Raw genomic sequence first — 24,265 nt, 5'->3', positions numbered from 1 at the left:
TGAAAACATTTCCTTTTTTTTTCAGTGCACCTGTTGAGGTGGGCGCCTGTTGAGTGAGGCGTATGTGTGTGAAGCACTTAGAGCGTCACCCAGAGTCACGCAAGGGTCGCGGACACACTGCCAGATTCAGGCGGGGGGTCGGCATAATCAGCCGCAGTTGCTGCCATCTAAACATGTGCTGAAGCAGCCGAGATGAGGCCGTGCGTGCGGGTGGTCCTGGGATACTGGGGCAGGTGGTGATGGGGCGCACACAGGGGAGGATCATGGGCAGACTGAAGACACATGTAGAACGCGGGAGTATTCATTTTCTATTGCTGTATAACAAATTACCACACCTTAGTGGTTTGTCACCTCATGGTTTCTGTGTCTTGGAGAGTCCAGTGTGGCTTAGCTGGCACCTCTGCTCAGTGTCTCTCACAGGCGGTAGCCAAGGCCAGGCTGGGGTCTTACTGAAGGCTCAGCTGGGGACAGATTCACTTCAAAGTACTTGGACGTGGTCCTCATTTCCTAACTGGCTGCAGCCTGGAGGCTGCCCTCAGCTCCCAGCTCCCAGTGTCTCTCCAGCCTGGGTGCTTGCTTCACCAAGGCAGGCAAACCAAGGAGGCAGGGAAGTCAGTGACTGAGATGGGTCTCACTCGTGTGGGTCTGTGCTCTTACTCACACACACACACACATAATGTATGTCATTCCCCAAGATTATAAGTCCCCAGGGTATATGACTGTCTCACGCAGGAAAGAGTTCTGGGTCACATAATCTGTGATCATCTGTGATGGTCTGCATAAAGCTGATGACCACTAGTGGGCAAGAAGTGCTTTTTTGAATAATGCCTGCACAAAGGAGCACTTCTTTCATGGGGCCCTGGACACACGGCCCTCCCCCTCTCTGGGTTGCATCTGTAAAATCAGAAGATTGAACTGGTTTGGTACTTTGCTGGGACTGCTGTCCCTGCCCCAGGCTCCCACTGGTTGACACCCTTGTGCCTCGCTTTCCCCAGACAGCTCAGCAGCTCCTCCTCCTACAGCGGGGATGTCAGCCGGTACCGCAGCAGCACCGCCGAGCTGCAGAACGCTGGGGCTGACGTGGAGGACACCTGGAAGATGATGGAGGCCGACAAGGCTCAAACGGGGCAGGTGAGGGCTGGCCCCCTAAATGAGGGCGGAGGTTGGCATTTACGGCGTGTCATTGTGTGCTGGGCCCTGGACAGAGGGCTCTGTTTCTATTAGCTCATGTCTTCCTCACAAGGAGCCTGTGGAAGTACTGTTTTAAGTGCTGGGAACTGAGGCCCAAGAGCCTAGGTGACTTCCCCAAGGTCAAGGCTGATGAGTGGCAAAGCCAGGATTTGAACCCTAGCAGCCCGACTGCAGGGCGGTCCTCTGTAGCCTCTGCAGTACTCACTGCCACCTCCTTTGAGCAGCTGGGGACCTCTCAATGGCAGTAGGTGACCTGGTTGCTTTAAATCAGGGTTTCTTATCGTGCGGGGTTTCATTTTATGTGAGACAGTTTCAGACTGTGATAGACACAGAGCTAAAGAATATGAAATTACGTAGTCAGAGAAACATTTTTTAGATTTCTCTTTTAGCCCTTATAATGACATCACTGAGATAGTTGGTTGCTAGCTTGTCTTTAGTTTAATGACTGGCTTAGTCCATTTGGGCTGCTGTAGCAAGAATATCATAGACCGGGGGACTTACGAAGAGTGCACATTTGTCGTTCACACTTTTGGAGGCTGGCGAGAGACTCCTCGTTCGTGCCCGGCCATCTTCCTGCTGCCTCCTCACGTGGCACAGGGCTTTTCAGGCCTCCTTTGATAACAGCACTGGCCCCATTCGCCTTCATAAAACCAGTCACCTCCTAAAGGCCCCAAGCCCCGGTGCCATCACATTGGGGGCCAGAATTCCAACACATGAATTTTAGGGGGACACAGACATTCGAGTCTCTGCCACTGACAATTGCTAACCTTCCTTTGTCACACGCTGAGTGGGGTTAAAGTTCTTGTTGTCTTGTGCTTTGTTTTTACCATCATCTATATTGGCCAAGTGTCTGTAGTTTTCCACTTGTGGCAATGGTCCGAAGTGTGTTTTTAAAAATAAATGTGGGGGTTTTTTTTTGTTTAAGAACAGAGAGCAGCATTTTTGAAATAAATAAAAATAGTACATAAAGAAAGGCAACCGACTCACGGAAGGTGTCAAGGCAACATGTGAGGGTGGGACACTCTTCTCAGACCTGCCTGGATGAGTCCAGAATCTCCTGAGACCCTGTGTCCCCAGCTTGTCCCCTCATCTTGCCATCACACCTGTGGCCAGGGGCAGAGGTGGCTATAGTGTGTCCTTCCCCTTTGCTCTCACTGACCCTCCAGGGAGTCAGAGAAATGACCCCGAACCAAGGACCTGAGAAGGAAGGCCAGAGATGCCAGGCCCGTCGAATCCCACCCTCCAGGGAAGACGCGTCTTAGGATTACCTGCATTTTTTATACCAGGAAAATGGAGACAGGGGCGAGGGGTATAAATTGCCAAAGTAGGACCAAGAGGAGCAGGATCCAGCCCATTCAGCCACCTCTGCCTCCAACGCTGCCATGTCCCACTGCCCATGCGGAAGGAGTCCCCGAGTCATTCAGGCGTAGCAGGCAGCTCAGCTGCGTGAGAAGCCAAGTGGTCCCCCCCAAAATGCTCTTTATTCTGGCACCCCTTCCCACAATTTGAGTTTGAAGAACAGAGACTTAAAAAATTAAAAACAGGAAGCACTCAGTTATACACAGGACCTCTGATCTTTCACTGTTGCCTTTCAACCAGACGGTAACCCAGACATGGGTTTTGTGACGCAGAATTCAGCCTGGAGAGGTTGACACGATGTGAGTGCACACACAAGGAAAGATACCTGGAGTTTGTGGAAACCAAGCGCAGCAGGGGCAGAGACCTTGGCTTTGTCTGCTGCTGACCTTCTTTGTCAAACGACGAGGGGGCGGGTGTCGTAGATGTGAGTGTAGGTGGAGGGACTGAACTAGACAGGTGCTGGCCTGGGATGGGTGTGGTGCATTGTGTAAAAGGCTTTCTTTCCCATGGCCTCCAGGTCAAGTTCTCCGTGTACTGGGAGTACATGAAGGCCATTGGACTTTTCATCTCCTTTCTCAGCATCTTCCTTTTCTTGTGTAACCACGTTGCCGCCCTGGCCTCCAACTATTGGCTCAGTCTGTGGACCGATGACCCCATCGTCAACGGGACCCAGGAGCACACTAAAGTCCGGCTGAGCGTCTATGGAGCCCTGGGCATCTCACAAGGTGGAAGCTGCCCCTTGGCACCCTCCCCTACTCCCTCTGATTTTGGCACTTGGAACCACTTCTGTGCTTTGTTAGAGAATTGGTCCCCCCACTTGTCAGTGTTTTGTAGACCCCCAACCAAGCCAAACCCAGATGAATGGTACCTGACATACAGTAGACACTTAAATATTTGTAGAATGAATGTTTTTTAAATGCTTTGTTTCATGTGGCCCTAGAAGGTAGAGGGAAGCTCCATTGTGCCCATTTTACAGATGAGGAAGTTGAGGAAGAGAGGCCACCTGAAACATTGGTGCTTCTGCACAGTCTCATTTGTGGGCTTTTTCCTGCTGCCTGAGAGTGAGAATTCCTAACGTGTGTGTAGTGTTGCTGTGCAGGTGACATTTGGCAATGTCTGCAGATGCTTATGGTTGTCACTTCTGAGTGGGGGGTGGGTGCTCCTGGCATCTAGAGACCAGAGGTGTTGCTAAGCACCCTGCAGTGCACTGCGCAGGTCCCACAACAGAGGACTCCCCAGCCCCAAATGTCAACAGTGAGGAGTGGGCAGATGCTGCCGTTCACCCTTCTCGTCCCACGAGAGTCCCAGGCACAACAGCATTAACACCAACGGCTGGCGGTTACTGAGCATTTACTAGGTGCCTGGTTCTGTTCTAAACACTTTCATGTGTTTTAACTTGTTTTAGTGACCCTCGCAGCAACCCCATGAGGTGGGAGCTAGTATTTCCCCCACTTTAGAGATGTAGAAACTGATGCCCGGGGAGGTTAAGTAAGTTGCCCCCAGCCACACGCTGGTGTGCGGCCGAGCAGCCGTGAGCGAGGCAGTGTGGCTTACAGCCCACGCTCCTAAGTACCACATCACCTGGCGCAGCAGCTGTGTATTCGTGCGCCCATTAAAGCTCTGTGTCGGTGTGTGTGCATGTGTATTCAGTGTCTGTGGTGCGTGGTATATACAGTAAGTGTGTGTGTGACAGTGCGGTATGTATCATTCCCATGTTACAGACGGGGACACTGAGGCACAGAGAGAGGTTAAGTGACTTGTGAAGGGTCCCACACCTGGGAGGTAACAGAGACAAGAGTTGACAGTGTTGGCTCCAGAGCCTCACTTTAGCCCTGCCTCCTAGGTTTCTTCCTTGATTCAGGAGGTGAGGATACAAGCCTGTCTATTCCTGTGAAATCACCTCTCTGGAAAGAGTGGGTGCCATTCTGTGGGTAGTTCAGAGGAGCCACAAATGCCTCCTGAACTCTAGGAGATGGCTTCGGAAAAAACCTAGAAGAGCAGACATGGATGTCTTAAAGTTCTCAGTCCCTATAATGCCCTCCTAGGGTGAATGGCTGTGGACTCCAAATTATAATTGATGGGAGGTGGGGCACAGAGAGGGTGTGAATGTTTACCTGGGCTCACACAGCATCAGTGTCTGTTCTGGAGCTGTGCTGTCCTGTAATGGTGGTCACTGGCCACAGTTGGCTATTTGAGTTTCCTTTCATTTAAATTAAATAAAAGTGAAAATTCAGTTCCGTTGCAGTAGCCACATTTCATGTGCTCAGCAGCCACATGTGATTCATGGCTCCTGCGTTGGACGATACAGGTAGAGACTGTGTCCTCTGTCACACAAGGCTCTGTCGCACTGGGCTGCTGTAGAGTAGCAGACCCACCGATGGAGAGCAGGAATCTGGAGCAGGCTGCCTGCAGTGGAACCCCATCTCTGCTGCTGATTGGCTGAGAATTTTGAGGGTAACAGAATTCACCTGAGCTTCAGTGTCCTTGTCTGTGAAAGGTGTAGTAATCCAATTTCTACGGAGTGGTCATAAGGCTTAGCTATATGTAAAATTCCAGTACAGTGCTTAGCATATAGTAAGTGTTCAATACATAGTAGCCACTACTATAATTAATATAAGCTGGGGGCCCAGCCCTGCTTTGTCCATACGGTGGCAGGACCATTCATCCCAGCCCCCAGCTCGGCCCCTCTCCCAGTGTGGAGTTTGACACCAGCGTGTTTGTAGGTATCACGGTGTTTGGCTACTCCATGGCCTTGTCCATCGGGGGCATCTTCGCCTCCCGCCGCCTGCACCTGGACCTGCTGCACAATGTCCTGCGGTCACCCATGAGCTTCTTTGAGCGGACGCCCAGCGGGAACCTGGTGAACCGCTTCTCCAAGGAGATGGACACAGTGGACTCCGTGATCCCGCAGGTTATCAAGATGTTCATGGGCTCCCTGTTCAATGTCATTAGCGCCTGCATCATCATCCTGCTGGCTACTCCCATCGCGGCCATCATCATCCCGCCCCTGGGCCTCATCTACTTCTTTGTCCAGGTAAGAGGTGGGCTCCTGGTGTCCGGCAGAAGCCCTCCTGTGCATTGCGCTCCCACGTGGGTACAGGGCTTACGTCATGGTGCCGTTTCCCCACTGTGGGGCTGGTGAGGGTTTGCTGGCTGAGTACTGGATTCGTTGTCAGTTCTGATACCTTAGTTTATTGTTTTTAGCTTGCGGTAACCAAATGTACTTTTTTTGTAACAAGTTTTATTTTTGTAGCTGTGACTTATAAAAGAAAAACGCTATAGCTATAAAGATACTTTTATTATTGAAATTTCCTTCAGAATTTTATGAAATTCTCTAGTTCCTAAGCTCCCTGCAGATAACTGAGACTCGAGTAAGAGCAGCTTAAACAAGATAGGAGTTCATTTCTCTCTTGTAATAGAAACATGGAGGTAGGCCCCTCAGGGCTGGTAGGGCAGTTCCATGAGTTCTTTAATACCCCAGACTGCTTTACATCTGTGTTTCGGCAAACGAGACTGAGGAGGGGGAACAGGGCAGGGAGCGCACGGTCGCTGAGTCAGCATCCCTGTGGTTTCTTGGGCAGTTGCAGCTCAGATAGTGTTTCCAGCTGACAGAGGAGCTTGTTGAGGCCCTGACGGCAGAGCTGGCAGTGTGAGCTCACGTCTCTCCAATTCCAGAGCTGGTGCTGGTGACCGCGAGGCTGCCGGTCCCTCCTTTGCCCTAAAGGGTGAGCTGCAGCGCAGCTGCTGGTGGGGATGGTGGTTTAGATGGAGCACAACAACTGCAACACAGAATAAGGGTGAGAAATTGTGAGGTGCTCTGTGCCTCAGCTCAACGAGGGCCTGCTCACACAGGCGCCCCCCCGCCCCCCGTGAGGCCTCAGTCCAGTGAGCCAGCCCCCGGGCCCCACCACGCTGGGGGCCAGTGACTGATGAGTATGAATGAGGGTAGAGTCAGGCAGAACGGGCCCAGGTCCCTAACCCACACTGTGTTCGCTTCGGCTTGGTGCTGACGTTGGAAAATGGTCTGGCTGCATTTACCAGAATGTCACCCATGGTCATATCATACCCTGGCTGGAAATTTTCCTGAAAGACCCAATTCAACTGCTGAAGCAGCTCAAATATCTCCAGTAAGCAGGACCGTGAGCAGACCATGGAGCGATTTCGTGACAGAGTCACATGTACTTTTAATGGGGATCAGAAGGGAGACGCTGTGGCCATACCACCAGCTTTGTTTCTAAACCACAAAGGAAATGAATGTAGCTAAGGCTCACGTTGTATGTGCACTGTTTCAACAAAGACGAAGTGCACAACGTGCGTGGGCAGGACTGAGAAAGGAGGCCAGAAATGAAACATTGCCTAAGCGTTGGGATTAAGACAGAGGTGGGGTTTTTTTTATGGCTTTTAGCTAAATAGGTACTTACCCTATAACTCAGCACTCTCACTCCTTAATTTATATGCAGAAGAAATGAGAGAATGTTTCTTGCCAAAAAAAAAAAACTAACAAAAACTATGCCAGAATGATCTTAGCATCTTGACTCATAAAAACCCCAAAGTAGAAATGACTGAAATGCCCCTTACAAAAGAATGAGTAAGTACAGTGAGGCCTGTTTACACAGTGGAGGTGACTCAGCCATGAGAAGAAGGGATCTCCTGCTGCCACGCACGGTGAGTCTTGCGGAGACTCGCTGTGGCGCCTGAAAGAAGCCAGACTCGAGAGTTCACACTGCGTGCTTCAGAGGAGTCAGAATTCTGGCTGCTGAGGGCTATGAGAGGGTTTCTGGGGTGCCGAACTGTTCCGGGTTTTGATCAGGTAGTGGGCGTGCCGGTGTGAATAAATGATGTGTTACGTCTCAGTTAAAAAGTGGCTTCTGGGTGGGTGTACAAGGAGGGAGCCAGAAAAACCTGGAATTTATTTATTAAAAAGTTGGGTATTTATTCTTACATGTTTAAACTTCAAAGTACTCTCCATTTGAGGCGGTACACCGATTGAGTCATTTTTCCACTGCTCGGAACAGGTTTTGAATTTGTCAATTTTGATGCCTTTTTGTGCTCCTGCCGTTTTTGTTTTTTTTTTCAGTTTCACCACTTTCATGTCTGCAAAATGCTTCCCTTTGAGAACTTTTTCCATCCAGGGAAACAAACATACAGAAATAGCGGGGTGAGATCGCGTGAGTAGGGAGTGTATGGCACAGAGGTGTTGCCATTTTTGATCAAAAACTGCTGGACACTCAGCAGGGCGTGGGCAGGCCTGCTGAGAAGTCACCCATCATGAAATGAGCAAATGTGTTGAATCTTCCAAAAAATTTCACTGAACCTGGATGCAGCCCCTCGCGCCACCAGCTGGGACGCTCATGTGGATGGGCTCTCTAGTGGGGGAAGCCTGTACTGCAGGGGCCTGCCCTCCAGAAGATACTTCTGGGGCGGCTTTGGTTTTGGTTTTGGTTCCCCCTCCCTTTGTATGTATGGGGATGTATATATACATATACACACGTACATGCATGCATACATATGTATATGTATACATGCATGCATGTATGTGTGTATGTATATGCACTCTCTTTTAGGGAAGGATCTAAAAGGCTATACACTGAAATTTGAATCATGCTTATTTGTCTCAGGATATGTACTTACTATAGTATTTATTTACTCTTCCTATCTATATCTCCTACCCTCAGCATTTTAAAAATGGATATTCTCTACTGTTATAATTTAAAAACAAGTCATTTTCATAAAATGGTACTGTATGAGGTAAGGTGATGTGGAATTCTGAGGGTCTTTTGTGTTGCTGGAGGGAAGCATTTGTGCCTTATGGAATGGTCTGGCCGCCACGGACACCACTTGCCATATGTCTTAGCATCGCAGCCTTTGGCCCCCTGCTGGCATGGGCTGATGCCCGTGGAGCCGCCATTGTCTTTAACGAGCCCCAGGCACTGTCTTGGTCTCTGAAGAGTAAGGCAAGTCCAGAATGTGGATTGTATCTCTGGAATAGAGTTTCAAATGGAAAAAAAATTTTTTTAGATTTTATTCATTTATTTTTAGAGAGGGGGAGAGAGGGAGAGAAGTATCAATGTGTGGTTGCCTCTCATGTGGCTCCCACTGGGGACTTGGTCTGCAACCCAGGCATGTGCCCTGACTGGGAATCGAACTGGCGACTCTTTGGTTCACAGCCTGCACTCAATCCACTGAGGTATGCCAGCCAGGGCTAGAAGCTAATAGTCTTTTTATCACATTATTCCTTAACAAAAATTTGTCTCGGCCCTGACTGGTGTGGTGCAGTGGGTTGGGTATCATCCTGCAAGGCAAAGGGTCACCAGTTCGATACCCAGTCAGGGCACATGCCTGGTGTGTGGGTTTGGTCCCCATCAGGGCACGTGTGGGAGGCACCCAGCTGATGTTTTTACTTTACATGGATGTTCCTCTCCCTCTGTTTCTCCCTCCATTCCCCTTTCTAAAGATAAGTAAATCTTCTAAAAAACATTTTGCCTCAGGTTAGATTTTTATAGTGAATAAAATTCTGAAGATCTGACAAGTAGAGTCAGTTGAGCAGGTGAAACACTTTAGAACAGTTTCCATCCAGGGTGTCCAGAAAGCCTGTGTGAGGTGGTGACTACGGCACGTGAGTGTTAGTGTTACTGTTGTCATCATTGCCGTCGTCGTTGGTCCCGTGCCTGCAGTCACCAGGTAAGCGGAGACACCTGTTAAGGGCAGCCCAGCTCCAGCATTTTGCCTCCTGGAATCATCGTTCACGTCTAGACTTCCTCCAGCCCAGCTCTGGGAGGCTAGGATGAGGGCAGCTCTGCTAACTACTCCGCGGTCCTTTCTGTTCTCCCAGAAGTTCTACGTGGCCTCCTCGAGGCAGCTGAAGCGCTTGGAATCAGTCAGCCGCTCCCCAGTTTACTCCCACTTCAACGAGACCTTGCTGGGGGTCAGTGTCATCCGGGCCTTTGCGGAGCAGGAGCGCTTCATCCACGAGAGTGACCTGAAGGTGGACGAGAACCAGAAGGCCTATTACCCCAGCATCGTGGCCAACAGGTGGGCACACTGAGAAGCCACCGTAGTTCATGGGGGAGGGCGTGAAGCCAGACTCAGACCCTGCAAGAGAGAACAGTTTGACTTGGCAAGGACAGGCCGACCATTAAAAGCAGACAAGGGCACTGTGGTCATCTAGCACTCGGGGGGCGCTGAAGTGCAGGGACAGAGAGTTCTGCTGGAGCCAGAAAGTACTGCTAGCCCGCCCTGTCTCTGTTGTCCTGGAAACACACGTTCGTCAGTGATGGGCAGATTCAGCTGTTGCGTGTTTCCCTACCATAGGCTCCAGCTGAAGGGTGATCACCCCTGAACTGCACCCTGCAATGTGTATCGGAGGCAAATTAGTAGTTAGATTGAACCATGTGGAATTGCCATTTGGGGCATCAAGAATGATTGAATAGCATTAATCAAAAAAAAAAAGGAAAAGAGGTTTGCTAATTATTAACTGAATTTAGAAAAGTGTCTCATTTATCCCTAAAATAGTCCTCTCACTTGCTTGTATCCTGATATAGTTTTTGAGATGTGGAGCAGAAAATGCTGGGGAAAGGGTAGCCACTCATACAGAAAAAAACCTATAGTGTAAGACTGGGTGGGAGACCATGAGTTACTGGAGACTTTGCCTTCCCTTGCAGAATTTTAGGGAGATTGTCAGAATGTGGGTCTGTCTGTGTGAGTCACTCACCCCATGAAGGTCAGTCACATGAATCTTAAGGGCTGGAGTAGAAAAAGGCTAAACCGTCTCCCTAGAATGCTTTCCATTTTGAAAGATTAAAATAGTATTCCAGCCTGGACTGGTGTAGCTCAGGCAATTGAGCACCATCTGGGAACCAAAGGGTTGCAGGTTCGATTCCCAGTCAGGGCACATGCCTGGGTTGAGGGCCAGGTCCCCAGTAGGGGCCACATGAGAGGCAACCACACACTGATGTTTCTCTCTCTCTTTCTTTCTCCCTCCCTTACCCCCTCTAAAAAAAAAATAAAGCTAAAAAGGTATTGCTGTGCAATACCTTGTAGAGTTATCTTTAAACCATTAAAATATGTTTATATTTTAAAAGGTAAAATAATACAGTTTAATGTTTCTGAGATAGGGATGATCTGGGTCTGGGAACACTTATAGTTACATTGAAAAGGGTTTTTTTTTTTTCACTGCTATCCCTCCCTGCCCAGAGAAGTTATTTTAAATCAGTGGTGCCTCTTACAGTTGACAACTTCTTAGTATTTTTTAATTGTTCAGGACATCTTTTCACAAAAATACACACTTGGCTGTATTTTAAAGGTTCCCATGAGAAAAAGCTGGTTTTTAAGAAAAGCAAGCTTCAGTTTTCTGGGATGATTGCTTCCAGGGAACTGTCTGTAATCCCTGGGGTTGCCAGATGAATGAGGAATTCCTGAAATCATGTCCTTTTGGCCCTCCTTCCTTCTGTGTCCTAGGAGCGGGGCAGAGAAGGCCTCTCTCGGAACTATCAGGGATTATTTCTGTTAGCCAAGAGCCTCCTCCACCGCCCCCCCCGCCCCCCCCCCCGCCCCCCCCCCCCCCCCGGAAACCAAGTCTCTGAAAAGCTGACTCTGGGAGTGTGTGCACCTGTCCACCTCTCTGCCTATGTGTCTCGTGCAGGTGGCTGGCCGTGCGGCTGGAGTGTGTGGGCAACTGCATTGTCCTGTTCGCCACCCTGTTTGCAGTGATCTCCCGGCACAGCCTCAGCGCTGGCTTGGTGGGCCTCTCAGTGTCTTACTCGTTGCAGGTAAGAGGGGATGCTCTTAATGGGTTTTCCATTTATTTTCATGGGAAAGCCAGTTGTCTGTGGTTTGGGTCCCCGTGGGGGGGTGGGAGAGGAAGAGGCTGAGTGGAGTTTGAGGAGCAGGTGTAGATCCCAGTGACTGACTGGGGCAGGAGAGAAATCAGACACGTGGCCTGCCTGGATGCCTCCAGCTACCAGGGAAATGCTTATAAATTTCCCTCACAGCACTGCTTTGGCTACAGCTCCCAAATTTTCATACGTTGCATTTTCCTGTTATTTTCTAGTTCAAAATCACTTTCTCATTTCCTTTCTGACTACCAGTGCGGCCCATGGGTGATTGTGAAATGTGCTTAAGAGATGCTGTGCAGCGAGTCTGCTGAAGGTTCTTTGTGGGGTTGCTGATCACTGTACCTTTCTTATCTGGAGTATTTCACGACGTCCAATTCATTAAAATAAAGCAGCTCAAGCTTGCTCTAGAGCAGCAGTCCCCAAGTTTTGGGCACCAAGCACTGGTTTTATGGAAGATAATTTTTCCATGGACGGGGGATGGAGGGGATGGTTTTGGGATGATTCAAGTGCATTGCATTTATTGTGCACTTTATTTCTGTTACTATTACATTGTAATACGTAATGAAATAATTATGCCCCCCACCACATGCTGGTGTTAGCTTGTGGGCGTACCAAAACTGTGGCTGAGCCAAGTGTGCAGTGCAGGAAAGGGGTGCAGGCAGCAGTGCTAAAATAATGGGCAGGCCTCTCGTGGGCTAAAGTAAGCATCGGATTCTGACCTAAAGCCTGCCACCAGATGCAGCTTGCTTGTCACTTTCCACTCACTGGCAGGGCTTTGATATGAGTCTGCAAGCAGTTGATTTATTATGGTCTCTGTGCAGTCAAACCTCTCTGCTAATAATAATCTGTATTTGCAGCCCCTCCCCAGTAGTAGCTTCATGGCCTCAGCTTCACCTCAGATCATCTGGCAGTAGATTCTCATAAGGAGCTTGCAGCCTAGATCCCTCATAGGCACAGTTCACTGTAGGTCTTATGCTGCCGTGAGAATCTAATGCTACTGCTGATCTGACAGGGCGGAGCTCAGGCGGTAATGCCAGTGATGGGGAATAGCTGTACATACAGATGAAGCTTTACTCCCTCGACGGCTGCTCACCTCCTGCTGGGCGGCCCAGTTCCTAACAGGCCACAGACCACTACTGGCCCTTGGCCCAGGGGGTGGGTATCCCTGCTCTAGAAGCTCCACGTGACTCTTCCACTCGCAGGTCACCACCTACTTGAACTGGCTTGTTCGGATGTCGTCGGAAATGGAGACCAACATTGTGGCTGTGGAGAGACTCAAGGAGTACTCAGAAACCGAAAAGGAGGTAAAGCAAGCCCCTGCCCTTACCTTTTGACCTTGATCTTCAATGTGGCTTTACTGAAAAGGACTCTCTGAGCCAAATAATGCATGCCTGCAACAGGCAACCTCTGTCTGACAAACTTAATGTTACTTGTTATGTGTTTTTATGGGGGACTTGCTATGGGAAATGAGACTAGTTTCTTCTTTTAATAAGTTTTGAAGTTAAGGACAAATAAGGTGATTGAAAGTATTCAAAGTCAATAACCAAAGTCAGTACATGTATGTTATAAAAATCATGACACTGGTAAAGGACTTGACCCAAGTTTGGGAAACCGTGTGGTTACTATTAATAGATGGAGACAGGAGACAGTGGCTGATCCAAGGTTAGATGCACTCGGTAGGACCCCAGTGTCCAAACTTCAGTGCCATGTTGCCCCTAATAGCTGCCTTTTTCTGTCTCCACACCACTACCATCTCCATGGCCACCGATAATAATAATAGGGACACATCTTGTGCCCTTATGGAGGTGTCAGGTCCCGTCCTAAACGTTTCACATATGTGTTCTCTGTACAGTCTTATAACTCTCATTCTATTATTATTCCCACTTTACAAGGGGAGGAACCTGAGAGACAGAGGTTTAGTTACTAATACTTGCCTAAGGTCACACAGGGGTGTAAATGGCAGACCCAGAGTTTGGGTCTGTGCTGCTGTGCCGCGCTGCCTCCCAAGAGGTGCCCCTTGACAATGAGACAAAGGCTGCCCCAGTTAAACTCCCCCTGAAAGGGTTTGCGAAGGTGACCCACGGCCCCAGTCCTTTAACGCTCTGTAATGGTGAACCAGGTCCCATTTCATCAGAGGGCATCAGCCAGAAGGGTGTGAGCGACCCCTGTGGAAATAAGAATGTATTACACCAAGGAGTTTCCCACCCTACGTTGAATTTATTTTTTTAAATAACAGCTTTAAGATATAATTCACATGCCAAGCAGGTCATCCACTTAAACTGTGAAATTCAATTTATTTTACAAAAATATTTTACTTTTTATTTTTTTTATTTAGTGCTACATTTTTTAGAATAAGTTTATGTGAAAAATACAAGAGGAAGTAAAGATCACCCAGAATCTTACCACTATTGAGATATATACTTATTTATTGTTTATACATTATATATTATGTATACTAGATATTTATACTGGGAAAGTCCCATCTACTTCTTTCCAATCCCGCCTGTGTTTTTACAGCATGTCCAAAGGGACATGCTATAATTTACATACATAAATTATAATTTACATATGTCTAAAGTATAACTTACATATACATATGTATGTATCATTTACATGCATAAATTATGAAAGGGAAATATGCCTATTGTAAAAAAATTAATAGAACATTACAAGGGAGAGAGGATGAAGTTCTCCTTTGTTCTCTCCATTCCTTTCTTTCCCCTGCGATGGCCCCGAGGCCGACCTGGAGCACGTCCACTCGTAAATCACAGGAGGCGCTGAAATGGACTGAGAAAGGTTTCAGAAATAGGGGCTGTGTGACCCCAGGGCAGGTTATTGCCCTATATTCTGTGTCTCCATTGCCTCATGTATAAACGGGTGATGAAGGGACCCCACTTACAGGGTTCTAGTGAGGATTAAATGAGGTAATATGATAGATTGACACTTAAGTGTCAGCTGCCACTTTCATTGTTGCAGCCCAGACCTAGAAGGCAGTCAGTCAACCTTAGGTCTGTTCAGAAAGGCTGCTTTGATTCAGTTTATAAATATTTATTGATCGCCTACTCTCTGCTCTGGGCCCTGGGATGTAACAGTGAACAAACAGTGAAAGAATCTGTCCTCACAGAGTGGCTATGCTGGTGGGCATGGGTGACGGATAAGCAGATGCACACTTACAACAGCAGGGGTCCTGAAGGAGAAGGAAGCAGGGGAGAGGAACGATGGGTGGTCCGGAGAATGGAGCAGGGGAGAAGAAAGGTGGGTGCAGGGCTCAGAGGGTGGTCCGAATTGACCGCAGATCTGCAGGATATGGGGGTGCGCACTTGGGAAAGAGCGTTCCAAGCAGAGGAAGCTGCAAATGCAAAGGCCTGGAGGAATCACCTTGAAGTCGTTGTGGGGAGCAGAGTGAACAAGAGGGAGGTAAGGTCAGAGAGGTCATGGAGTCCAGCCCACATAGAGCCTTGGGGCCCCTGAGATGGACCTCAAATTCCTTATTTATCCCTCTCTCCTGCCCATTGCAGGCTCCCTGGAGAATCGAGGAGATGGCTCCGTCGAGCACCTGGCCCGAGGTGGGAGAAGTGGAATTCCGGGACTACAGCCTGCGTTACCGAGAGGACCTGGACATGGTTCTCAAGCACATCAACATCACCATCAATGGAGGGGAAAAGGTGGGTGCTCATTGTTCTCCCGCCCGTTCACAGCTGGGCACAGGTTATGACCAGGCAGATGAAAGCAGCTGTCACTCCCTCAGTCCATGTGGTGCAGTGGCCTTCTTTTGGAGGGGCTTGTGGAGGGGAAAGCTCCTCAGACAGTGTCTGACACAGTTCTGTACTGGTAGCCTGAGAGCCAAATGTGGCCCACAGATAGGTTTTGAAAAAAATCTGAGTAAGTTGCAAATATTGAAAAATCTTGAATTTTTCTCAATAAAAAAAATCTGTCTTCTGCTTTTCTTGAAAGATCATGTCTAGCAACACTGGGCTCATACTCCCCACCTGACTCTTTTTTTTTAAAATTGATTATGCTCTTACAGTTCTCCCAACTTCCCCCCCTTTGCCTGCCTCCACCCAGCAACCCCCCTTCCCTGAGGCAGTCCCCACACCATTGTTCATGAGCATGGGTCATGTGTGTAAGTTCTTTGGCTACTCCATTTCCTATACTGTACTTACATCCCCATGGCTGTTCTGTAACTACCCATTTATACTTAACCTCCTCACCCATTCCCCTCCACTCCCCTCCCATCTGGCAACCATCAAGACACTCTCTATATCTGTGATTCTGTCTCTGTTCTTCTTTGCCTAGTTTTTTAGATTGAATTGTTGACAAGTATGTATTTATTGCCATTTTATTATTCATAGTTTTGATCTTTTTGTTAAATAAGTTCCTTTAACATTTCATATAATAACGGTTTGGTGATGATGAAGTCATTTAGTTTTTTCTTGTCTGGGAAGCTGTTTATGTGCCTTTCAATTCTAAATGGTAATTTTGCTGAGTGGCTGTAGGTCCCTGTTTTTCATGACTTTGAATATTTCTTTCCAGTCCCTTCTTGCTTGCAAAGTTTCTTTTGATAAATCAACTGACAGTCTGATGGGAACTCCTTTGTAGGTAATGCTCTGCTTTTTTCTTGATGCTTTTCAGATTCTTTCTTTATCTTTAACCTTTAGTGTTTTAATTATGATGTGTCTTGGATTGGGCCTCTCTGCTTCTATTTTGTTTGGGATTCTCTGTGATTCCTAGACTCGTATGTCTATTTTCTTCACCAAATTAGGAAAATACTCTTTCATGATTTTTTTCAAATAGAGTTCTAATTTCTTTTCTTTTCTCCTGGCACCCCTATGTTGTAAATGTTGGACCTCTTGAAGTTGTCCCAGGGGCTGCTTATACTATCCTCATTTTTTAAAATTCTTTTTTCTTCTTCTTGTTCTGATTGGTTGTTTTTTGCTTCCTTATATTCCAAATCATCGATTTGATTCTTGGCTTCATTCACTCTACTGTTGTTTCCTTGTAAATTGTTTTTTATTTCAATTAGTGTTGTCTTCATTTCTGACTAGATCTTTTTTGTGCTGTTTGAGGTCCTAAGTTCATTGAGCATTCTTATAAGCAGTGTTTTGAACTCTGCATCTGATAGATTGCTTGTCTCCATTTTGTTTATTTCTTGTTCTGGAGTTTTGATCTGTTCTTTCATTTGGGCCATGTTTCTTGGTCTCCTCACTTTGCAGCCTCCCTGTGTTTGTTTCTATGTATTAGGTAGAGCTGCTATGACTCCACGTCTTGGTAGTGTGGCCTAATGTAGGTGTCTTGTAGGGTCCAGTGGCACAGCCTCCCCTATCATCCAAGCTGGGTACTTGAGGTACACCCTTCTTGTGGGCTGAGTACATCCTCCTCTTGTAGTTGAGCCTTCATTGCTGTTGGCAGGTCAGTGGGAGGGGTTTGCCCAGGCCAGTAAGTTGCAAGGACTGGCTCTGTTGACTGACCATCAGCCTCAGTCTTCTGAGGAGGATCAGCTCTGCAGGGGTTGGGTGGTGATGCTCCAATGTGGTCTGTAGCTGTCCACTGGGTGCGTGTGTCCTGGGTTTCCTGGGTAGTGCAGGCCAAGGTCAGCCCCCACCTGTGCTCTGCCTTCATCCACCTTTCCTGAGCTATAAGGCAATCTGAGATGGCTGCTACTTGTGCTGGGCCTAGAGATTCCCAGGCAAAGCCAAGCTGTGAATCTAGGCTGCTTGCTGTTAGTGCTGGGCATGGTCTACTTAGCAAGAGGTACAGGGGCTGGGGGCTCACTGAGGCCAGCTGTTAATTGCTTGAAAGAAATTAGGAAGTTGTAAAGCATAAGCCAAGACCAGCCATTCATATGGAAAAGCTGCTGTTAACAGCTGTAAGTTGGTTGGGATAGAGCCTCAGGGGATATCTCTGGTGGGGCAGACTGTGTTAGCCAGACTGATGGAATCTCAGATATGGCCCCCACCTGCCAGCTCTGTGGCTCTGCCTGCCTTTCTATCTGGGAGAAAGGTCTCCCTTAGCTCTTGCCTTGATGCCAGACACTTCAGTTCCTCCCTGTATGCCACTGGTGCCTTTCAAGCTGCTACCCTGGTGCTGGAGCTCAGAGGGAGTGAGTCCAAGTAAGTTTGTATGTGGGTTCTTAAAGAGAAAGTGCTCAGGGATTCCAGTGGTTTCTTCTACTGACTCCATCCTTGTTGGTTGTTACAGTCAGAAGTTATGGGGACTTACCTTCCTGGAACTGAAACCCTGGGTTGGGTGATCTGGTGTGGGTCTGGGAATCCTCGCTGTCAAGATATCCCTCTCAAATTTTTATTCACCACACATGTATGTGGGACTAGCCTGTTTGGCATCTCTGCCCCTCCTACCAGTCTGGATGGATGTGGTTTCTTTAATTCTGTAATTGTCAGACTTCTATTCAACTCACTTTCTGCCGGTTCTGAGTGATGGGTGTTCTGTAAGTGAGTTGTAATATTGATGTGGTTGTGGGAGGAGGCAATCTGTGTTTTACCTATGTCACCATCTTGACCAAAAATCTCCACCTGACTCTTGCTAGACAAGACATGAGTCTCCTTATTCACCTTGTCCCCACCCTCCACTCCATTCAGGTGCCTACCTGGACCCTGTTGGCCTTGAGTTTGGGATCTCTAGGATAGAAAGATGTCACCATCACTGCTAGGGATGACTCAAGGGACATGTTTAGATTGTCAAAATTTGGAACATTACTCTTGGTCTCAAGCTGTTCCTGGAAGACGTCCTTCCCCTGAGACCCGTAGACTTTCCTGAGGAATTGTTAGACCACAGTTCTTCCTGGCTCTTTTCTACGGGACAGAGCTGCTTTCATCTCTGAACGTGTGGGCTTGTTAAACTGCCCCTTCCCACAGGCTCAGAATGTTCCAATCCCATGAGATAATTCTCTAACTTATAATGAGGGGAAGAACAGGTGGGTGGTGTCCTCACTGAGGCTTTATGGCTTCTGTCATACCATGAGACTCTGCTCTGTGATGCTGCTGTTAGTGGGGAGAAAAGGCCCACTTCTCAGAGCCCAGGTAGAAGGGGCGCTGTATTTGAATGTCAGGAACATTAATCATGACCATTACATGGGAGCCCAGTTCCCTCCAGAGGGGGCCAGTGGAGACCAGATCACATCCGTAACCCCTGTATGCTTATGCAGCTGGGATGGAGAGGAAGGGATGTGTAGGGGGATCTCCTTGAATCTTTGAGCTATTTTAGCTGTTCAGGATGAGGAAACTCGCCATCAAAGAACTGAAAAAAAAAACAATGTGAGGGGAATACCTGATTATTACTTAATATTATCTTGAGTTGAAAATAATAGGGCCATATTTAAAATCCCTCCTGCCTGATGCCTAGATCTTTGGAGGTCTCTAGTCACTTACAAAAAGAGCTAATTAAAATTTTAACTTATATGAAGAGCAAAGCAAAGAGAGTCCTTCTTGACCTTTGGCCAAACAGCCCCTAAAGGCATGTCTCCAGGTTAGTGATGAGAGGGGTATGGCGGGACTTGGGTTGACCAGATGACTGAACTGCTCTGGGGCAGAACCTGCAGTGAGGGCAGTCTGGGGCGGGCGGTGTCCCCCAGATAGCAGCATTCCCACCTCACGCTGGGCCCTTCCTGTCCCACAGGTTGGCATCGTGGGGCGGACAGGAGCTGGGAAGTCATCCCTGACCCTGGGCTTGTTTCGGATCAATGAGTCTGCCGAGGGAGAGATTATCATCGACAACGTCAACATCGCCAAGATCGGCCTGCACGATCTGCGCTTCAAGATCACCATCATCCCCCAGGTGGGGTCTGCGTGAGGCCCCGGTGCTGCGCCAGGTCCCACTGAAAGCAGAAAATGTGTATTTTCAATGGACAAGTATAAATGGTTCCCACTTTAGTATTTTTATTAAAATTATCCTGTTTCTTCCCCACTAAATCTCCTCTTCGCATATAAAAAGCGATGGGAATCAACCAGGTATCATTCCTTCATGTCTGCCTCCCAGCGGTCAGTGCCCTGAGCAGCTAACAGGACCCACTAAGACACTGGCTTCTCTGCCGGCTCTCAGTCAGGACAAGAATCTCTGACCCTTCCAAGAGCTAAATGAGAAGTGAGAATTTTTTATTTCCTGATTTCCAAAGGTGGTGACACCCTAATATGTTGCCTTTCAGTGTTATTTTCCCTAAAATTTCTTCTAAGATTTTTTGTGGACAGGGGATGGGGAGGAGTCAGTCCACAGTACTTTACTACTAAGAATTACTCATATTGCACCTCCTTTCTGGAAGGTTCCTGGCGCATTTGCATATTGAAGGCTCCAGGAAATCTTGCCAAAAAAAAAAGGAATCTGTTTTATTTTACTTAACCCAGAATTTTCCAGATTTTTTTCATTATTAAGATCTCCAGAAATAATGATTCTGAGGAACTCTGAAACCCCATCCTGAACAACTCTGGCAAGAGCTTTCTGTGTGTCTCCTCTGTGCCCCGTCCCTGTCCAGCTTGATGTGAGCCTCATGGGCCATCTGCTGTCTTCTCTCTGAGCAGGACCCCGTTCTGTTTTCGGGTTCTCTGCGCATGAACTTGGACCCATTCAGCCAGTACTCGGATGAAGAAGTCTGGACGTCCCTGGAGCTGGCTCACCTGAAGAACTTCGTGTCAGCTCTTCCTGATAAGCTGAACCACGAGTGCTCGGAGGGCGGGGAGAACCTGAGGTAGGTTGGTGCGGGGCAGGGTCTCCTCAGCTTCCCCTCAGCCAGGTTGTTTGAAGAACCTGTCCTTTTGCATGTGTCAGATCCAGGTTTGAGTCCCAGCTCGGCACAGATGAGCCTTTTGTTTCTTGGAGCCTCAGTTTGTGCCTGTAAAGTGGGTTTCAGTCAGGTTTCATGGCCGGGCTCATGCAGCGCGGGAGTCCGCTGTTGAGGCTGATCTCGTTGTCCTCCAGTGGGGCAGTTATGGCCTGCTCGACGTGTCTCTCCTCCTCCAGCAGACCGGCCCAGGTTTGTTGTCATGGTGACAGCCGAGGTGCACAAGTGTGTAAACCCTGACATGTACTCCTTGTCAATTTCTGCCAGCCTTATGCTTGCCAGCACCCTCCTGGCCAAAGCTAGGCACGTGGTCGAGTCCAGGCTCTGAGGTGAGGGCCTGGATGCGGGCCCTTTTTGCTGTCTGTCACACTGTCCAAGCTGAACTGGCCAAGTGCTTTGGATATTGCTCTGACTCTGTGTCTGAGAATAATTCTGAGGCCACTTACCAGTCAAAACATTCTGATCGGTTAGTGGTGTCTGCCGTAGGCTCGGTGTGGGAGTGGACCTACGAGGGGAGACCAAAACCCCCCCTGGAGTTTATTTATTAAAACACTGTGTATTTATTCTTACATGTTTAAACTTCAGTCACCTTCAAAGTATTCTCCATTTGATGCAACATGTCTCTCAAGATGTTTTTCCCATTGCTCAGAACAGTTTCAGAATTCGTCAGTTTTGATGCCTTTTAGTTCTGCCCTTTTTTGTTTCGCCTCTTTCACATCTGCAAAACGTTTCCCTTTGAGGATGTTTTTTGTCTGGGGAAACGAAAAAAGTTACTCCGTTGAGATTTGGTGAATAGGGAAGGTGGGGCATGGGTGTCAGGCCATTTTTGGTCAAAAACTGCTGAACAGTCAGTGTGGTGTGGGCAGGTGCTCCTAAATCACCCATCATGAAATGGGCAAACATGTTGAAAGAGTCATCAAAAAAGTTCACTGAAGCCAAACACAGCCTCTCACAGTAATGCCAGCTGGCACACTGATACAGATGGGTTCCTAGAACACTCACCTAGTGGGGGAAGCCTGTACTACAAGGGGCCCGCCCTCTAGAAGATAATTCTGGGGTTTTTGGGGTCCCCCCTCGTACTCTTCTGGTGTAAGGAACACCAAGTGTCTCTTCTCCCTTCTCCCAGCTCAGGCCAGGGCTCAAGGTCAGGGGTGGTTTTGACACTGTCTCCTGGTCTTTTTCTCCTGGCCAAGTGTTGGGCAGCGCCAGCTTGTTTGCTTGGCCCGGGCCCTGCTGAGGAAGACAAAGATCCTTGTGTTGGACGAGGCCACAGCAGCCGTGGACCTAGAGACAGATGATCTCATTCAGTCCACCATCCGGACGCAGTTCGACGATTGTACTGTTCTCACCATCGCTCACCGTCTCAATACCATCATGGACTACACAAGGTGAAGCCCCTGGCACAGGAGGCCTCTGGGCCTCAGTGTTCACCTCATTCACTCACTCACTCACTCATTCACTCACTCACTCATTCACTCACTCACTCATTCATTTGACACTATCTTTATGCCTAGTGACAGTCCCAGGAAACCTCTCTTTATCCCTCGTACTAACAGGTATCTTTGATACCGCTCAATTATTTATTCACTCAACATGTATGGAAGTGCCTGCCACAGAGCTGGCCCTCTTCCAAATACTGGGGTCTCAGCAGGAAGTTGTCAGGTAAGGAACCTACCTAAGGGACCTTACAGATTAGTTGGGGGCTGGGTGTGGAGACAAACAATAAACACAGCGACAGATGAAAGCAAATCGTGCTGAGAAGGAAATAGAGAAGGCGATGGAGAGTGCGTGTGTAGCACTGTGGGACTTCGATGTTGACCGGAAGTAGGGATTGAGAATGGGTAACCAGTTGGAGAGCCACTGCCACAGTCCTAGCAGAAGGTGCTAGGGGACTGGCCCAAAGCAGGGACTTGCCTAGGGGGACCCTTGGGGACATGAGATGCCAACCCCTTCCCCAACCCCAACCCACTCACGTCTGCGTCTCCGCCCCTTGCAGGGTGATCGTCCTGGACAAAGGAGAAATCCGGGAGTGCGGCACTCCCTCCGACCTCCTGCAGCAAAGAGGGTCATTTTACAGCATGGCCAAAGATGCTGGCTTGGTATGAGCCCTGGAGCTGGTGCGTCTGGTTTGATCTGCAGGACCCACGTGCCAGTGTCCAGGACGAGTCCGTTTCCTTGGGAACGTATGCCTCTCATATACTGAAACCAAAAAAAAAGAAACCAAACGCCCAAATCAAAATCAACACGCTCACAAAGCAGCCACCATCTGGTCCACTGCCTGGAACTGGCTGTGAACAAACAGGAGAGACAGAGGTACAGCCACCAAAAACACGCACACCCTTGCCTCTGTTACCCTACAAGATGCACACATGTTCTTGCGCCATGGGAATGTTTGCTCTTGCTCTTGGTGCTCTGCAGGGAAGCTCTGGCAGCCAGACTTCTGGAGAAATTCGTTGCGTGAGGTATGCTAGTGACCAAATCCAGCCGACTGCCTCAAATCTCTATAGCCAAAGTCTGGAATTCTAAGTACTCGGCCTCCAGCTGCTGTCCCAGCACCTCTGCCATCCTCATCTAGTCCGCCCAGAATGCTTCGTTTCCTTGGGTCTGCAGCTCCAAGGTGAGGGGCCTGGTAAAGATCATCCTTGTCCTTGGGCAGTGTCCTGAGGGCCATGGACACCCCTCTGACCAACCCTCTGGTCTTCCTCCACTCAGACACTGGGAATCAACGTCCCAGCACTGCCCGCATGGAAACCTGCTTCAAAGACCAGGGGCAGCCTCGCCACCCACACACTCCTCACTGACAGGACTCCGCTGGACTCTCACTGATGGGGGGCCTGGACCTGGAACTCCAGGAGCCAGATTGGTTGCTCAACTCCTCACCCACTTCAGTCTTATCTTTGCCTTTCCTCCTGCCTCCTCTTACCCATTGCTGGGATGGGCTTACCTCTAGGCACCTGAAAGAGGTCTGCTCATGGTTGTGAGGCATTCAAAGCTGAGGACACTGGGCACTTCCAAGCATGACCAGTTGGTACCGAAAAGAGCTCTGCTGAGTCTTCTCCCTGTTAATAGATTTCAGTTTCTCACCCGTGGCCTCTGCTCAGCTCTCAAAGGTGGCAGTGTGGAGAACTTGACATCTAGTTATTGAGTGTCTTCCAGGACAAGAAAAGAACTCATTCATGAATATCAGTGATTTCTTTTTCATTTTGTTTATTTTAAAGTGTTGCTCCTGGGGAAGAAAAACTTCAGTTTCTTGAAGTCAAGGAAGGAGGAAGTATTGGGCCTGAGAGAGCGCCCCCAGGAAGTAGCCAGGTTGGCGCAGGCTCTGACAGTTGAGTTGGTCTTTGTGTTCCTGGAAGCAGAGACAGGAGTGAACACCTTCAAGGCCTGTGCTTCAGGCCTCACAGCTGGAGACCAAAGGAAGATCCAAAAAGCAGGGAGAGGTCCCTGAGCCCCGAGAGTCAGACTTGCTACAAATGACGCCGCTGACTTCAAACCCAGAGAAGCATCTTTCTTCCTTTCAGTGGAAATATCTATTTATTTTTTTGTAAGTTATACCATTCTTTCACATTAGATAAACCAAGTTTTCCTTGGGAATCTTTTTGTAATAACTTACACTGGAAAGGAGAACATTTACAAGCAAATTTGCAGTAAAAAAAAATATTTTATTTCTTTCTAAATGATGATTCCATTTTCTTTGGGGCATTAGCGCAGGCTTCGGCCACCTCCTCCGGGAGGCAGCGTGGGCACCTCTGTCGGCCTCCGTCTTTTCCTTGGGGTGAACGCGTCATCACTAGTGGGAGCTCTTGTCAGAAAGGAGAACCAGGGGTTAGGAATGGGGTAGGGTTTAGTGGGGAGTCATCATGGCATGGTGGAGAAAGCCTGGCTTCTGGGGTCCGACAGACCTGACGAGTCCTGCGCTCGTCATTTGCTGGCTCTGTGACCCTGGGCAGGTCACTGAGTCACTGTCCCTCAGTTGCCTCATCTGTAAAATGAAGCTGAGCATACCTGCGTGATGAAGTTATGGTAAAGATAGCGTGATTGGGTGACACTGGTGGCCCAGGTCGGGTTCTAAGATGCTGGCAGAGCAAAAGTC

At 48.6% G+C, this 24,265-nt stretch overlaps 1 protein-coding gene across 1 annotated transcript in view; it reads left to right on the top strand.

Moving 5' to 3' along the window:
- ABCC1 (ATP binding cassette subfamily C member 1 (ABCC1 blood group)) overlaps window positions 1–23,625 on the top strand; it is a 133,862-nt gene extending 110,237 nt beyond the window's left edge. The window contains exons 21-31 of the mRNA XM_037067651.1: window positions 996–1,131; window positions 3,068–3,275; window positions 5,274–5,584; window positions 9,383–9,582; window positions 11,192–11,318; window positions 12,587–12,688; window positions 14,903–15,049; window positions 19,017–19,175; window positions 19,913–20,079; window positions 21,366–21,560; window positions 22,169–23,625. Of these exons, the coding sequence (XP_036923546.1) occupies window positions 996–1,131; window positions 3,068–3,275; window positions 5,274–5,584; window positions 9,383–9,582; window positions 11,192–11,318; window positions 12,587–12,688; window positions 14,903–15,049; window positions 19,017–19,175; window positions 19,913–20,079; window positions 21,366–21,560; window positions 22,169–22,277 (1,861 nt within the window). The 3' untranslated portion in view covers window positions 22,278–23,625. The remainder of the gene's footprint in view (window positions 1–995; window positions 1,132–3,067; window positions 3,276–5,273; window positions 5,585–9,382; window positions 9,583–11,191; window positions 11,319–12,586; window positions 12,689–14,902; window positions 15,050–19,016; window positions 19,176–19,912; window positions 20,080–21,365; window positions 21,561–22,168) is intronic.
- The last annotated feature ends 640 nt before the right edge of the window (window positions 23,626–24,265 follow it).

Source organism: Sturnira hondurensis, unplaced genomic scaffold (genome assembly GCF_014824575.4).
Source record: "Sturnira hondurensis isolate 20B ecotype Veracruz unplaced genomic scaffold, ASM1482457v3 Scaffold0017394, whole genome shotgun sequence".
NCBI classification, from domain to species: domain Eukaryota; kingdom Metazoa; phylum Chordata; class Mammalia; order Chiroptera; family Phyllostomidae; genus Sturnira; species Sturnira hondurensis.
The sequence above is the reverse complement of the archived record's forward strand: the minus strand, read 5'-3'. Positions and strand labels throughout refer to the sequence as shown.